At 48.5% G+C, this 13,742-nt stretch overlaps 1 protein-coding gene across 1 annotated transcript in view; it reads right to left on the reverse strand.

Annotated features, from left to right (window-relative positions):
• The window catches only part of CRYBG1 (crystallin beta-gamma domain containing 1), a 281,201-nt gene that overhangs the window by 18,313 nt on the left and 249,146 nt on the right, over nt 1-13,742 (reverse strand). Inside the window, exons 9-13 of the mRNA XM_075554713.1 lie at nt 11,251-11,377; nt 9,513-9,548; nt 8,703-8,860; nt 8,072-8,198; nt 7,839-7,984 (exon numbers count right to left, since the gene is read on the reverse strand). Coding sequence (XP_075410828.1) covers nt 7,839-7,984; nt 8,072-8,198; nt 8,703-8,860; nt 9,513-9,548; nt 11,251-11,377 — 594 coding nt within the window. The remainder of the gene's footprint in view (nt 1-7,838; nt 7,985-8,071; nt 8,199-8,702; nt 8,861-9,512; nt 9,549-11,250; nt 11,378-13,742) is intronic.

Consider the following 13,742-nt stretch of genomic DNA (forward strand, 5'->3'; position numbering starts at 1 on the left):
CACAGGCTGGCTTCTGGGATTGTGTTCAGCACACCAACTGAATTTAAGTGTGGTGAATGGAAACCACCCTGACATGCATCTTTCCCGAGTTTAGACCACGCAACCTACCTACCCGTTTTGTTCCAATGACTGCCTCTTGTTCCAGGTCCCAGATGAGCACAATGAAGTATTCTGGATTAGCCCACTTTTTGCTAGGTCATCCATAATTTGTTAAGAGCCACACCATCAAATGTCTTTTACTATTGTTGCTGGTAGGTGCTGGCAAGTCAATTTCAACTTCTGGCAACCCAACGTTCAGCAGAACCGAACCCTGCTGGTCCTGCACCGTCCTCACGATTGTTTGAGCCCATTGCTGCAGCCACTGTGTCAGTCCATCTTGTCTGGAGTCATCCCCTCTTCGGACAGCCCCATCCTCACCAAATAGCATGTCTCTTTCTAGGAATTGGTCTCTCCTGAGAGCATATCCGATTTTCCTTGATTCATACTTCTTACCATTTCTTCTGATTTTAAAACACATCACACCATTACTGCGGTCTGAGGCGAGAATATGGTGCTTTTCAGAATGCTTTCACATCAGATAGATGACTGCCATCTCCAGGTTATGGCATTGGTGGTCGCTGGGCTTTGGTTTGGATCTCGTGCCTGGAGGCTGCCCAGTGAAGGTTGCCTCAAAACTACCGTACAGTTACTACTTTAATGCTCTTCCTGCTTTCTTGCGGCATGTGTCCGTCTGGGAGGCAAGGTTCAGCCTTTGTGAGAGTGTTGTTGAAAGTTTTACCCTGTCACCACCCCCTGGTGTTCTGTCCTTCTGCCACTTGCGAGTTTGATTTGTACATGCCAACAATTCACGTATTGTGGTCTGAAAAGCAGGCAAGAAATTTGTATAATTTCTTTTTCTCACTGCTTTAAATTCTGTCCCATTGGCTAAATTGACACTATACGTAGAATTGCCTCAAGCCCCAGAGGGATGGTTTATGATGTTCCCTATCATAAAACGATAGTGATGTCTCTAAAGTGAACCACGAGGCATCTTTAAAGTATTGAAAAGCAAAGGTGCTGGCTTGAGGGCGAAGGTGCAGCTGGTTCAAGGACTGAATGCCGCCTATGTGCAAGGTGGACACTGAGTAAGTAAGACTGATAAGAATCTGTGCATGTGAATCGTGGGGCTGAAAACACGATGGACTACTGGAAGGACAAGCCAGCACGTCTCAGGAGCAATGCAGCCAGGGTGCTTCCCGGAGGTAAGGATGGTGAGACTTTGTCTCGTGCACTTGGATGTGCTGTCAGGAGACTAATCCCCAGAGGAGGACATTACGTTTTATGGAGTCGAGCAGCAGGGAAGGAGAGGAAGGCCCTCCAGGAGACAGACGGACACAGTGGCTGCAACAATGGGCTCAAGCACAGAGCAGCTGTGAGGAGGGTGGGGGCCTGGTCGCTATGAGAGAGAGAAAACCAGATACATCAATGGATTTGGCTTGCACTGAATTCTAGCCCCAACTTAAGAACAGTTAGTTCTCAGGCTAAAGCTGTACTCAATGCCTGCCCTTATGAAGCTATGGGTGCTATAGCAAAGTGTGCTGAAGAAACCGGATGGTGCCTGGCTATCAGAAAGAATAGCACCTAGGGGCCTAAAGGCTTGGCCTCTAACAAGCAATCATGTAAGTAAAGTGTCAGCTAAGCCCACACAGAAGCAGCACACCAGCCTACAAATTATAAATACAATCCAAGGATTGCAAATAATAAAATCCAACTACAGGAGAGAATGAGATCAGAACTTAAATTCTGAACACCTGATTTGCAAAAGGCTGTGCAGGACAGTAGAAACCCACAATCCATTTGCAGGACCCACATGGATGAAGCTTCTGAGCAGTCCAGGGGTTAGAGGAGCCGTGCTGGCAGAGAGCACTGTGAGGTCCATTTCGGCACATGGAGTTAGGTTAAAATGGGACCCTCTATCATATGATCTGCCTTTTGGCCCATTACACAGCTATTTCCGTTTTTAATTTTTTTGCTTTCTTTTCAATTGATTTTCTCTCTAGTTCTTACTTTGTTTGCTCTGTTTGTGCTTTGTACAATTTCTTCTATATCAAGTCCAATAAATCTATGATTACAGTCACTGGATTAATAATTACCTAGGGGCATGGCAGGGAAGGCTGGGGGGGGGGGAGTTAGGTGCTGACAACGATCAGTACGGGCAGAAAATGTTCTGAGACTGGTTGTGGTGGTGACTGCCCAACTCTTCTCAATATGACCAAATGATGAAATTCTCTGATACGGGAATTCTATGCCAATAGAACTATTTTAATGAAATGCTTTCATGTCTATTATTGTATTTATTGGCCCAAAGAGGAACCAATGTCCCCATCTGAAAGGCTAGAAAGCCAAAAGATACAGAAAAATTAACTCTGAGCCCATTTATTCAGCCAACCACTGAGTTGACCAGGTACCAGGAACGAGATGGTCACTAGGAATATAAAAATAAAGGAGGCCAGGTCTCCGCCCGCCCCCTCCCCACCTTGGGTAGACTGTGCCTCCTTGGGTGCAGGGCCATGCCTCAGTAACGTGGCCGTGGGGGCAAACCTGACCTGGGCCTCACAGGAGCCAACACCATTAGGCTGGTGGCTAATGGCTTCCCTCCTCCCAGTTGTGGATTTAAGAGGAGATCAGGTGCCCCCTTGGGCACATATAACAAAAGCAACCCAGAAGCCGACAGGGCCCCCCTGTGGGGAGAAAATCTAAGCCACATCACAAAGCGTCCCTGGCTGGCTCCGGGTCTGTAACACAGTAGAGAGTCTGCTTAAAGGCCTTTTTGTTTGTTTGAAGTTAAGGTTAGTGGGGACATGAGCATGTCTAAGAGGAAGGTGCCAACCCTGTGAGGACAGAGACTGAGAGTTAACAACCAAGCAAACGCAGGAGAATCTTCATCCAATTTTTTTTTTTTTTTAACTCGCAGGTGCTAGAGTGCTTGCCTTGATGAGCTGGGCTGCCTGCACCACGAGGTCAGTGACTGGGAGCCACGGGTGCTCCGCGGGAGGAAGACCAGGCGGTTTGCTTCCCCTGAGAGCTGCAGCCTCAGAAGCCCTGGACCCGCAGCGGTTGTCCACCTCCTCCACCTGACCCTCATACAGGCTCTCATGTGTGGTGACCCTCAACCGGAACATTCTTCTCGTGGCTACTTCATCACTGCCATTTTGCTAGTGTTGTGAATCGGGTGACCCCGTTAAAGGGTTGTTCGACCCCCAAATGGGTCGTGACCCACAGGTTGAAAACTGCTGCTCGACAGGAGTCAGAATGGACTCAATGGCAGTGAGTTTGGAATGTTTTGAAGCAAGTCTATCGTATTTCCCTGTAAAACTATAATGAAATCAAACTAAAACGATATAATTTGTATGTAAATACACAAGGCACAAGTGACCTAATCCACAGAAGCGCCCTGTGTTAAGCCAGTGTGGTCTTCCTTCCAGGATACGGTCCTAGACCAGCCATCTGTGATGGAGGCAGGTGCGAACGTGGTGAGGAGAAGTGGAGGGAACAAACCAGACAGATCAGAGCTGCCCTTGTCTCTATGACCTACTTAGACTTGGGCCTCTTAAGAAGCTTCCCGTGCAGCTTGCGTAGCTGGCTTCCGCACACAGGAATAGCACCTTTCTGTGGAGAAGACTGAGGCGGGGTGGGCCGTATTCACCGATTAACGGGTCCCAGGTGAGTAGGGCAAGCGCTCAGATGTCTAAGGATGCAGTGCAAACTGGCTCTCGTGTGGAGGAAAACAGTGAAAAGAATTTCAAACAATTGGGCTTTCGCTTCCCGGAAACAGTCTCGGGAACGCAGGGGGCTGGGAGGACAGTAAATGAGTCAGTGTGGACTCGATGGCAGTGAGTTTGGCGTTTGGATTTAAGTTTGTGAAAAATGTCAAGTAACTGAGCAAGAGTACAGAATTAGAAAATGCTACGTAGGGCTGTGTATCAAGTTACTCTTTTTGATGCTCCCAATTAAAAAAACAAAAAAAGGAAGTTTATTCCCCAAATCTCCGGGAGCATCTTCTGGAAGGTGTTCTCTGGGTCAGTGGTGATAACACGTTTAGGCAGACCCACTGCCGGTGAGTCGATCTGACTCACAGCGACCCTACAGGACAGGGCGCAGGGCTCCCCAGGCTGTCACCGGGACTGAAAAGCAGTGACACTTCCCCCGTGGACCAGCGGGTGGGTTCAAATGGTCATCCTCCGGTTAGTGGTTGAGCCAGGGCCCCAGCGCAGCTCTTTATGACAAGTTCACTACCCAGGGCATTAGCTGTGTGATGGTAAGCTTCCTGGGTGAGACCCCCACAGGACAAGAATTACGAACAGTTTGTTTTTGTTTTCTCTCTTATGAATTGGAATTCCATAGTAAGAAATATAGCTCCAAACAAAACTGCTCACCAACCAGAATAAAAACTCACTGCCATCGAGTCATGACACCAACCCATAGCATCCCTCAAGGGCAGGGAGAGCCGCCCTGGTGAAATTTCTGAGACTGTCACTCTGGACTGGGGGGGAAACCCCCTCTTTCCTCTGCAGAGCTTGCTGTTGGTTTCCAACTGCTGGCCTTGCCGGTAGCAAACCAATACATAACCACTCCACTACCAGGGCTCCGACCAGTAAGAACACAGTCATGAAAGCAAACATGATTATTTGGAGATATATGTTCATCTTCCTTCCTATCTTGAACATTTACACTCGTCTTTCAAGAACTCATCCACAAACTCATCCGTGGCCCAGATTGGCCATTCATCTTTCCCTGGAGATTCCCAAAGCATTTCATCTCCATCTCTTTGGTAGTAACACTGATGCATTCTATAAATATTGTAACTCCTTTCTTGGAGGACATCATATAATGCTTTGCACATACCAGACCTCAACAAATATTTGCCAAATGACTAACTGAATAAAACCTGCAGAAGCACCTGGCCCTGATAAACACAGAAGCCACAACCACCGGGCACAAAGAATTTAAAGGAAAGTGATGTGTGCGTGTGCACGGCACCCTGCAACTTCCTCTCCCCTCCCCCAACCAGCACCAGCTACTGTTGTGCCCAGGCAGAAGCCGGGGCAGGAAGTGCAACTAGAAGTGACTCAGAACAGAAACACCCAGGCAGTGCTTTCTTAAGGGACCCGATTTCCAGTGGGAATCAGAGAAGGGGATCGACTTGGGCCGAGAGCCCAGTAACTGCCTTTTCTAACTGCATAATCTACCGAGACTCGGAGGGAATTCTACCACCGGGCATGCTGTTGCTTCCTCTCCTAGGATGGATGACTGGGCTCTGACTAATGGTGCCAACACACAGGGTGAGTTTCAAAATGTACAAGTGTTTCACCAGACGGAGTTAGTCACTGTTGTTTTTTTCCCTACGTGTTTAACTTTAAAGGCAGTCCACAGTCATGCAGAACCATGACAGCATTTCAGCTACCTCTGCCATACCCTAACTTTTGTGGGCAGTGAATGCTGATTCTAAGATGCTGTGGGTTAGATCGGGTGGGGGGGGTCCACAACAGGACAAAGAAGGGGCATTTCCTACTAGGACTGGGAGACGTAAAGTCACAGATGTCAATGTGCCCAGACCATGATACACACAAGGGCCTTCGGCAGGACTCGGTGGACCAGACTCGCAGTGACAGCATGCAATGACTGACGATGTCTCGGGCAGTCAAGGCAACAGTGAGAGGCTTCATAAAGTTCAACAGGGCTGACGCTAGAGTGAACCAAGTAGCCTACATTACCCATGACATCAAAAGCCTAGCATCATCACACTCTTCAATAGCAGCAACGTCCAGTGATTTCAGCCTTATCTGAGATTAGAACAGACATCATCTTGGATCAAAGAAATAATACTATCCCTCTTTCTAATACACCTCCGCAGTTTTATTGCACCTGTCCCTATGCCCATACCTTCGGATGATCTGGAGGAAGCACCCACCTTCGGCCTATCCACATGGCTCCTATGGGGCCGCCCCTGTCTCAGTTCTAGGGATGGTACTGAACGCAGGCACGGGCATCTCCCTGGCTACAGTGAGTCGTCAAGGTGTGTGCACCTCAAGCCAGCCTAGAGACGCAGAGTCAACCCTGGGACTGTTTTCATGGGAACCAGGGAGTTAGGAGAACAAAGGCCACATGCCACACAAACAAAAACACCTGATGGAAAGGACCTGCCAGGAGTAAGGCCAATAGTCAGGGAAGTCCAATTGAGAGAGAGAGAAAAAGAAACTGCATCCTATTGACAATGCCCCCAGCATATATTCTGCTGGAAGCAAAAACTCTTTTCTGTGATTTTTCAGTCACACAAGGCCAGAAGTTCCATTTTTAATTCTCAAGTCCATGAGGTTGACTCGTCTAGACGGAGGCATCCTACAACAGAACTTGCGTTAGCATCAGTACAGCACCCTGCTGCTCATCCCGGGACACTGACAGAACCCATCTCGGTGTCACAATAACGGGGGACAGTCCAGGTGAGCGTCGTCATGGGAACGTCTGGTGAGCTGTTGCACTGCTCTCGCCTGTGCTATTGCTGCTCGTTGCCATCGCGTGGTTTCCGATCGCGAGGGGCCCAGTGTACAACACAACCAAGCACTGCTCCGCCCTGTACCCGCCTCACAGCCACAGCCGGGCTCCAGCCTGTGTCTGAGGTGGCCTCTGCAGAGATCTACTCCATTGAGGGGGGGGGGGGTGTCTTCCTGTTTGTTTTTTGCTGACCCTCTCCTTTCCCAAGCATGAGGTATCCTTCTCCAGGAACTAGTTCCTCTGAATAACAAGTCCAAAGTACATGAGAGGAAGTCTTGCCAGGAGCACCTGGCGGCACTTCTTGCAAGACAACATTGTTAATTCTTCTGGAAGTCCATGGCACTGTGAATATTCTTCATCAATATTGTCACTCAAGGGCACCTCTTCTCTGATCTTCCTTATTCAGTGTCCAATTTTCACATGCATGAGGCAATTAAAAAAACCACAGCTTAAGTCCTTAGGTACCTTAGTCCTCGAAATGAAATCTTCACTCTTCACTACATTAGAGAGGACTTCGGCAGCAGGTATGCCCAGTACAATAAACATGTCCTTTGATTTCGTGGCTCCTGCTTCCGTGGGCGTTGGTTGTGCAGCCAAGTAAAATGAAATGCTTGACTTCAGCCTTTTCTCCATCCATCAGGATGCTTACTGGTCTAGCTGTGCGGATTTCTGCTCTTTCCTTTGAGGTATAATCCACATTTCAGTCTGCAGTCTTGGGTTGTCCTCACAATTGTTTCGCATCAACAAGCGAACTCTGTCATCTGCATAGCTCAAGCTGCCCGGGAGCGTTCCTCCAATCGTGATGCGAGGTCGCCGCGTCCAGCGCAGCTCCCCACTGTACTGCGCGGCATGCAGACTGAGTGAGTGCGGTGGGGGTGCAATGGCGACACGCAGCTCTGCCGAGTTTACCCGAGGCAGCATCCCGCGACTGCTCAACAAACCACCGCCAGTCTGTGCAGAGGGTCTACGCGGACACAACGAAGGGTCTGTAATTTCTACTCTCTGCTTCACAGAAGTAAATGCTTCCAGAGTCAATTTCCTAATATTAGACTACAATTATTATTTGACTCCCATTCTAAGAAATTCCTGAGACCTCTGCATACAGAGAGAGAAGACCGTGGTCCTATGCGTTTCTGTCATAACACCCAAAAAGTCTACAGGAGAAAGATACTGTAGGAAATATGGCGGCAGTGTGTGCCAAGTGCCCGTTTCACCGCTGGGATGTGTGTTATTAGCTAGCTTCTCGGCGTTAACATACACCAAAATGAAACCCGTGGCTAAAACCCAATGCAGGTGACATCACTTACACGCCACTCAGAACGTTGACGGAGTGCGTCTTCACTCCATAGCCAGTCTCCTTTAAATTGGCAACGATTCCTAACACATCGATACTTGAACCTTTGGAGCTGAAGTTTTTTTCACTGTACATTATCATGTGGGCATTGGAAAAATCCTATGGCGAAAGAGAAACGTAATCCAAGGTTAGATACTCATGATCAAAGACCTCCAGTATCAAGTCCCTAGCTGTTCTTTAACTTACGCCGAAGATAGGCCGGAGAGACTGAAGTTCTCCATTGTAACCTCCCCACTCCTTCCAGTGCTGGTACTCTCCTTCTTCTAGCAGATACTGATGGCCCGCGAAGCCAGGCTTCTCGTAGGCGACCCAACTGCAACGGGAGAAGAGGGTGAGCCTTCTCCCTGTGCATCCATCAGTTCCACTAGCAGATGCCAAAGGTCAGACGTGAAGTCACACACTTGGACCACTGGGGTTCCTCTCTAAAATCTAAGAAGGTTCGAGAAAGCAATAACAAACAGTTGGCAGTCTCTAAAGGGGTGCGTGTATGTGCACATTTAAAAAGAAGTGATGGAAAAGAACTTCAGCCAGCAAAGTCGATGCACTTACTTCAAACAGTAATTAAATAGTGCGCATTTTTGTCTACGTTGAACAAGATTAATCTCAGCATACTCTTCTAAAGGAAAGGCGTTCAAAGATTTATAAAATAGATGAACTGGGCGTGCTGATGAGAAAGCAGGTGGCCATTTACCAATGAACAATGTTGACAGGCATTGCTTAGATGGTCCAGACCAGCCGCTTTCAGCCTGGTCCCAACGTGCTGAGGAGGACCTGGCTGTTGTCACTAGTGGTTGGTGACCCACGTGCATCTACTCACATGCCTCTCAGCACTTTCATCGACCCCACTGATGCAAACGGCAAACCATCATCTCCAGCCACGCCTCCCGCTCCGCCTCCTTCCATGAGAAAGCTGTCCATGTCTGTCTCCAGTTCCAGACATCTTCCCTCAAAGGCAGGCTTTTCATAGACAACCACCTGCAACAGAAAGGAGGCTCGCCCGCAGTTCATCTGAGGCTACGTCCCTCAGCCACTTAAAACCACCAAGTTCGGGGACCGAAATGAAAATGTTGTAAACTTATTTTTCTAATTGACTAAATAACAACACCTTAGAGAAAATAAATACATCTGGCTCCTTTAAAAGCTACTGTGGTAGAGCCCAAAGCCAATGTTCATAAAACGAGTTTCTAAATAATTTTTTTTGTCCTATGTCTAGAACTGATATTTAGGATTTTGTCTAGGCAAAAGTAAGTAGCCAGAGGGACCTGAAGCGGCTTGAGCAGGAAATGAACTAGAGTCTGACACAGATGGGGAGAGTGCAGGGATGGCAGAAAGGGCACTGGGGAGTGGGGGGACGTTTATCTAGAAAAGAAACCAATAAAAACGTCCTGCCTAACTGACAGGTAGCAACAGACCCTACAGGAACTACAACCACAGAGAGGAACCAATTCCCACACGGAGCCTTTTGGGCCATGGCGATGCATACTGGTCACGGTAACGACGGCCTGGCTGGCAGCTCTGGGGGCTGTCTCTAAAGACAGCGGCCTGCTCCGTGCTTCAAGAGAGCTTTCCATAGTTAACAATGGGAGTGGGAGTGGGAATCAAACAAAACAGCTGCTTTTCCTTTTACCTTTGGATCCGTGGGGAATTCAACTTTACGGCCACCCTGAAAAGTAAAAAAGCATAGGAAGAAAGTAAGTTCCCATCGACAAATCACCATTCTATCTTACCTACAGCAGCTGGGGGCGGTAAGTCATTGAGCCTCAGAGGGAAATTACACGCGGGTTTGCTCAGATCTCTGAGGTCGTTTTCACCGGATCCACAGTGCTGATGGGAGGCCTGGGGAGTCCAACCGGGAGTCTCTGCATTCTCTGACCTACTTCATTTTTTGTTTTGCTTTTATAACTCGGGAAATTTCTCATAAAAATCCATATTTCTGGTTTCTCTTGACAAACAGATCAAAGATCTGCCACCATTGTACCTAACCCCTCAGGAAGGGCACTTTCTGACCGGCAAGCAGGCCCTGCTGTGGGGGCAGGCACAAACTCCAGATCCCAGTCAGCCTCACTCATCCATGCTCTGCCGGGACCCCGGAGGCATCTGATTTTGCAACCTGCAGCCTACGAACCTGTTAAAGTTCACCCACGGCCACAATAAGATCCAGAGGGTTCTTGGAATGCTTAAACTATCTGAGGAGCTTGGAAACATTCCAAGGGATGAGACCATACAGAGTTGTCCTAAAAAGATTCTATTATAAAACTTTGTTTATCCCCCTGCCCCCCTCCCAAGAAAAACTCACTAAAATAAACTATAAAAATAGGATTATGTGGAAATATTAAACAGGTCAAGAGTTAAAATTATCGGTGGGAAAATCAGAAGGCTATTTCCCCCAATATATCGTTAACAGCATTAGAGCAGGTACAGACACAAGCTGCTCAACACCGCCCCCCACCCCCTGCCCCCAGGAGCCATAGTTGTAACAGAGCGGAGCGCAGGCCTGTACTGTCAGCAAACCAGCGCTCACACAGGTTAAGTTCCCCCTTTAGAAGCAGCCTTTCCCAAATGCCATAAACGTAATGGATTCAGCAGTAAAACCACATTCAAAGCCCACGAGGAGGTTGACATGCACTCCCTGCTAACAAACCTTCGTTGTTTGAAAGTGGATTTAATGTTAGAGAGAAAAAATCTAAACATAAGTTGCATGAACACCAGTACATTTAGGTCAAGCTGAAATACAAAGCGTGCCGCCTTCCTGAGTTGCCTCCAAGCGGCTCTGAAAGCAAGGGAACAGTGCCCTTTTACAAGCTGTTTGTGGGAGCAGCAGCTTCCTTCCTGCCTCCTGCATGCAGAGCAGGCCCGGCCCTCCCCGCCCCGCCCGCCCCTCCCCTGCCGGCCCTGGGAAGGGCGCACTAAGGCTCAGGGCTGCCAAACCCTGAAAAGCCAACCACTGAGTTAGCACGCTGGAAGCAGATGCAGACGGGGTGGCGCCTGGCACTCACTGCGTCCCCTGCTCATGCAGTGTGTCCCCATAGACAGCTCCTTTCGAAGGCCCCCTGGATTCGGCACGATGCTGTCCTCCGCATTCTTTCCCTTCCCTGCCACAGCGCCTGCAGGTGGTGATGGGCTGCCTCCCCTTTCTCTGTGCGTCGCTTACTAAACCACGTGGGCTGAAGCTTTGCGCACACATCTGCCTCCTAAAGGCTGCGCGCCTGCCTTGGAGGCAAAGGGCAGTGGCTTATCTGCCATTGGATCAGTAGCCAGCTACTCCTGTTGTGTCCCCCCAGCAAGCGGCCCCATTAATACAGGTTTGGTTTTGAACAGCCAGCTGTGCTGCTCCAAAGTCCTACGAGGCGTGGGTTCGCGGTTACCATTTTCAGAGGCCGCATGGATCCGATGTAGGCTTCTTCCGTGTCCCAGAAGGATAAGTCGGGGTATTCGCCAGGCTCCAGGATGAAAGGGATGCCTTGGAATCCCGGCTCTTCATAGATCAGCCATCTAAACAGCATCCAGGAGGGAAAGAAGGAGACAACTCATCACTCCCTTCAGTGTCTGCTCCTCTGGTCCCCGGGCCCTCTCCTACACAGGGACACACAGGCAGCACGAGGGTGGGCATGATGTGCGGTTAGTCTTGGTACTAGAGGGACATTGCACACAAAGAGGAATAAGCCACCATCTGCCCTTCCACTTTTCCTTTCTGTTGGCTTTGTCTACTCGTCTAATATGTCGTTCATGGAGTCTAAGTGGAGAAGTTTGCATCTCTTCCAAGTTGTCAATGTACTTCCTCAACGCCACAGGGAGCCCCCGTTCCAGTATAGAATTGTATCCAGTTTCAATGGCTTTAATCTTATTACAGTGTATGTACTGAGTGGCCCTCACGAGGAAATCTTAAGCTTTGCTTTCAAAAGGTTAACACCTCATTTGTAACCAAGGAATAGGGTGTTCTACCTAATCACTGCCACAGTGTTAAAAGTAATAAGAACCAGAGCCAGCATCTAGGCAGTTCCCATGGAGAATGCCACCCAGAATTTTACCTGGATACACCAGTGTTGTGGGGAGGGGATATGACTGTCCCTACGTGACAGACTAAGCAAAGTACAGCGCCATAACACCCAGCTGGAAGCACACACCAGGGCAGGCTCCTCGTGAGGGTGGCAAGGCTATTACAGCGAGCTCACGGACAGAGTGCTTTCTTTTCAGAATGAGTCAGGGCCACCACTTCCAGCCTTACTTAAGGTTCAGTAGTGTGCTCTGGGACTTTACAGGTCTGTCAGGACGCTTGTTTCCAGGCTGCAAAGCTTTTTGAGTTTTAAGGTCTGGGTTTTTTAGCTTCCACTTCTGCTGCGGTCAAAGGTCCCACAAAGCTCCTCCCAACCCACCCCACAACCATGTGCTATTAGGTGCCACTGAGCTGGTTCTGACTCACAGCGACCCTATGTACAACAGAACCAAACACTGCCGGGTCCTGCACCATCCTCACAACTGCCCCCTTATTATGGACGCTGTCAGTCCATATCGTCAAAGTCTTCCTGTTTTTTGCTGATCATGATGTCCTACTTTTGAAGCTGACCTCTCAATGAAGTGACCATAGTGCAAGGGACAAGTCTCCCATCCTTGCTTCTAAGCAACCTTCTAGTTTTATTTCCTCCAAGAAATATTTGTCTGCTCTTCCGGCAGTCTCTGGTACTTTCACTCTTCTTCACCAACACCAGAATCCAAATGCATCAGTTTTCCTTACCCATTGTCCAGCTTCTCTGTATATGTGAGGCAATGGAAAATACTGTGCCGTGGATCAGGCATATCTTAGTCTCATGGTTTCTTTGCTCTTTAAGACTTAAAAAGAGGGCTTGTGCAGCAGGTTTGTGTCACTGCAGTAGGTCCGGTTTCTGGACTGCTGCTTTCAGGAGCACAGATTGTGGATCCAAGAAAGATGAAATCCTGGACAACTTCAAGAGCATTTCTCCCGGCATCAGAGCAACCTGCAAGCCACCAGTCTACAGCCACTGGCCATGCATGCCTCTTAGAACTAACTGTCTCTAGAGACGGTGCAAAGTTTCCTTATAAACTTCTTGGTTCCTGTGAGGTTCTGGGAAGGTGAGGTGGGTGGAGAAATGACTTGCACAGTAAGGAGATGTTAACATGCCCCTTTGTAAACAAGTACAGGACCCTGGGTGATTAGTGACTTATTGTCTCCAGTGCTTTGTTAGTCTCGCTAGAATTGTCCACATTGTCCTCTAACGTTTCCCAGGACACTGTGCTGGACGGCTGCAAGCACCTTTTAGCAGCAAAATGGGTCTGATAGCTTCTCTTGTGTTCCTCATTTTGAGTCAAGGACACACACTGGGTAATATTTTTTGTTAAAGATCCCCTATAGAAATCCGTAACTTCTAAACCCAACTATACAGGGACGTACCAACCAGAGTCCTACTGAAGATCTGTGAACACAGGCAAAGAAAATGAGTGTGGGGGGCGCATGGATGAGCCTGCTGAATGTGCCCACGATGCTGGGAGTTGGCTAAGGGAGCTGAGGGAGAGGATCAGGAGACAGGAGGGAGCTGCGGAGGTGCTAGAAAGGTTCCCTTTCTTCATCTGGGCGATGCTGACACATTTAGAAATAACAATATATATAGCAAGATGCTAACAGGTGTAAACCCTAAATGGGAAGGGTATATGGACCACTGAACTATTCTTTGCAACCTTGTGTATATTTGACACTTCCATAATAAAAAGGGGCTTTAGTGGAGTACACCCCACAGTGAACTATGTATAGCGGTAAAAATAGAATGGAATACAAACATACTCACTAATCAACCTATATTAATAAAGAAACAATGCATAGCAAAGCGAGGGAGTCATGGAGGAG

The sequence above is a fragment of the Tenrec ecaudatus genome, chromosome 7, assembly GCF_050624435.1.
Source record: "Tenrec ecaudatus isolate mTenEca1 chromosome 7, mTenEca1.hap1, whole genome shotgun sequence".
NCBI classification, from domain to species: domain Eukaryota; kingdom Metazoa; phylum Chordata; class Mammalia; order Afrosoricida; family Tenrecidae; genus Tenrec; species Tenrec ecaudatus.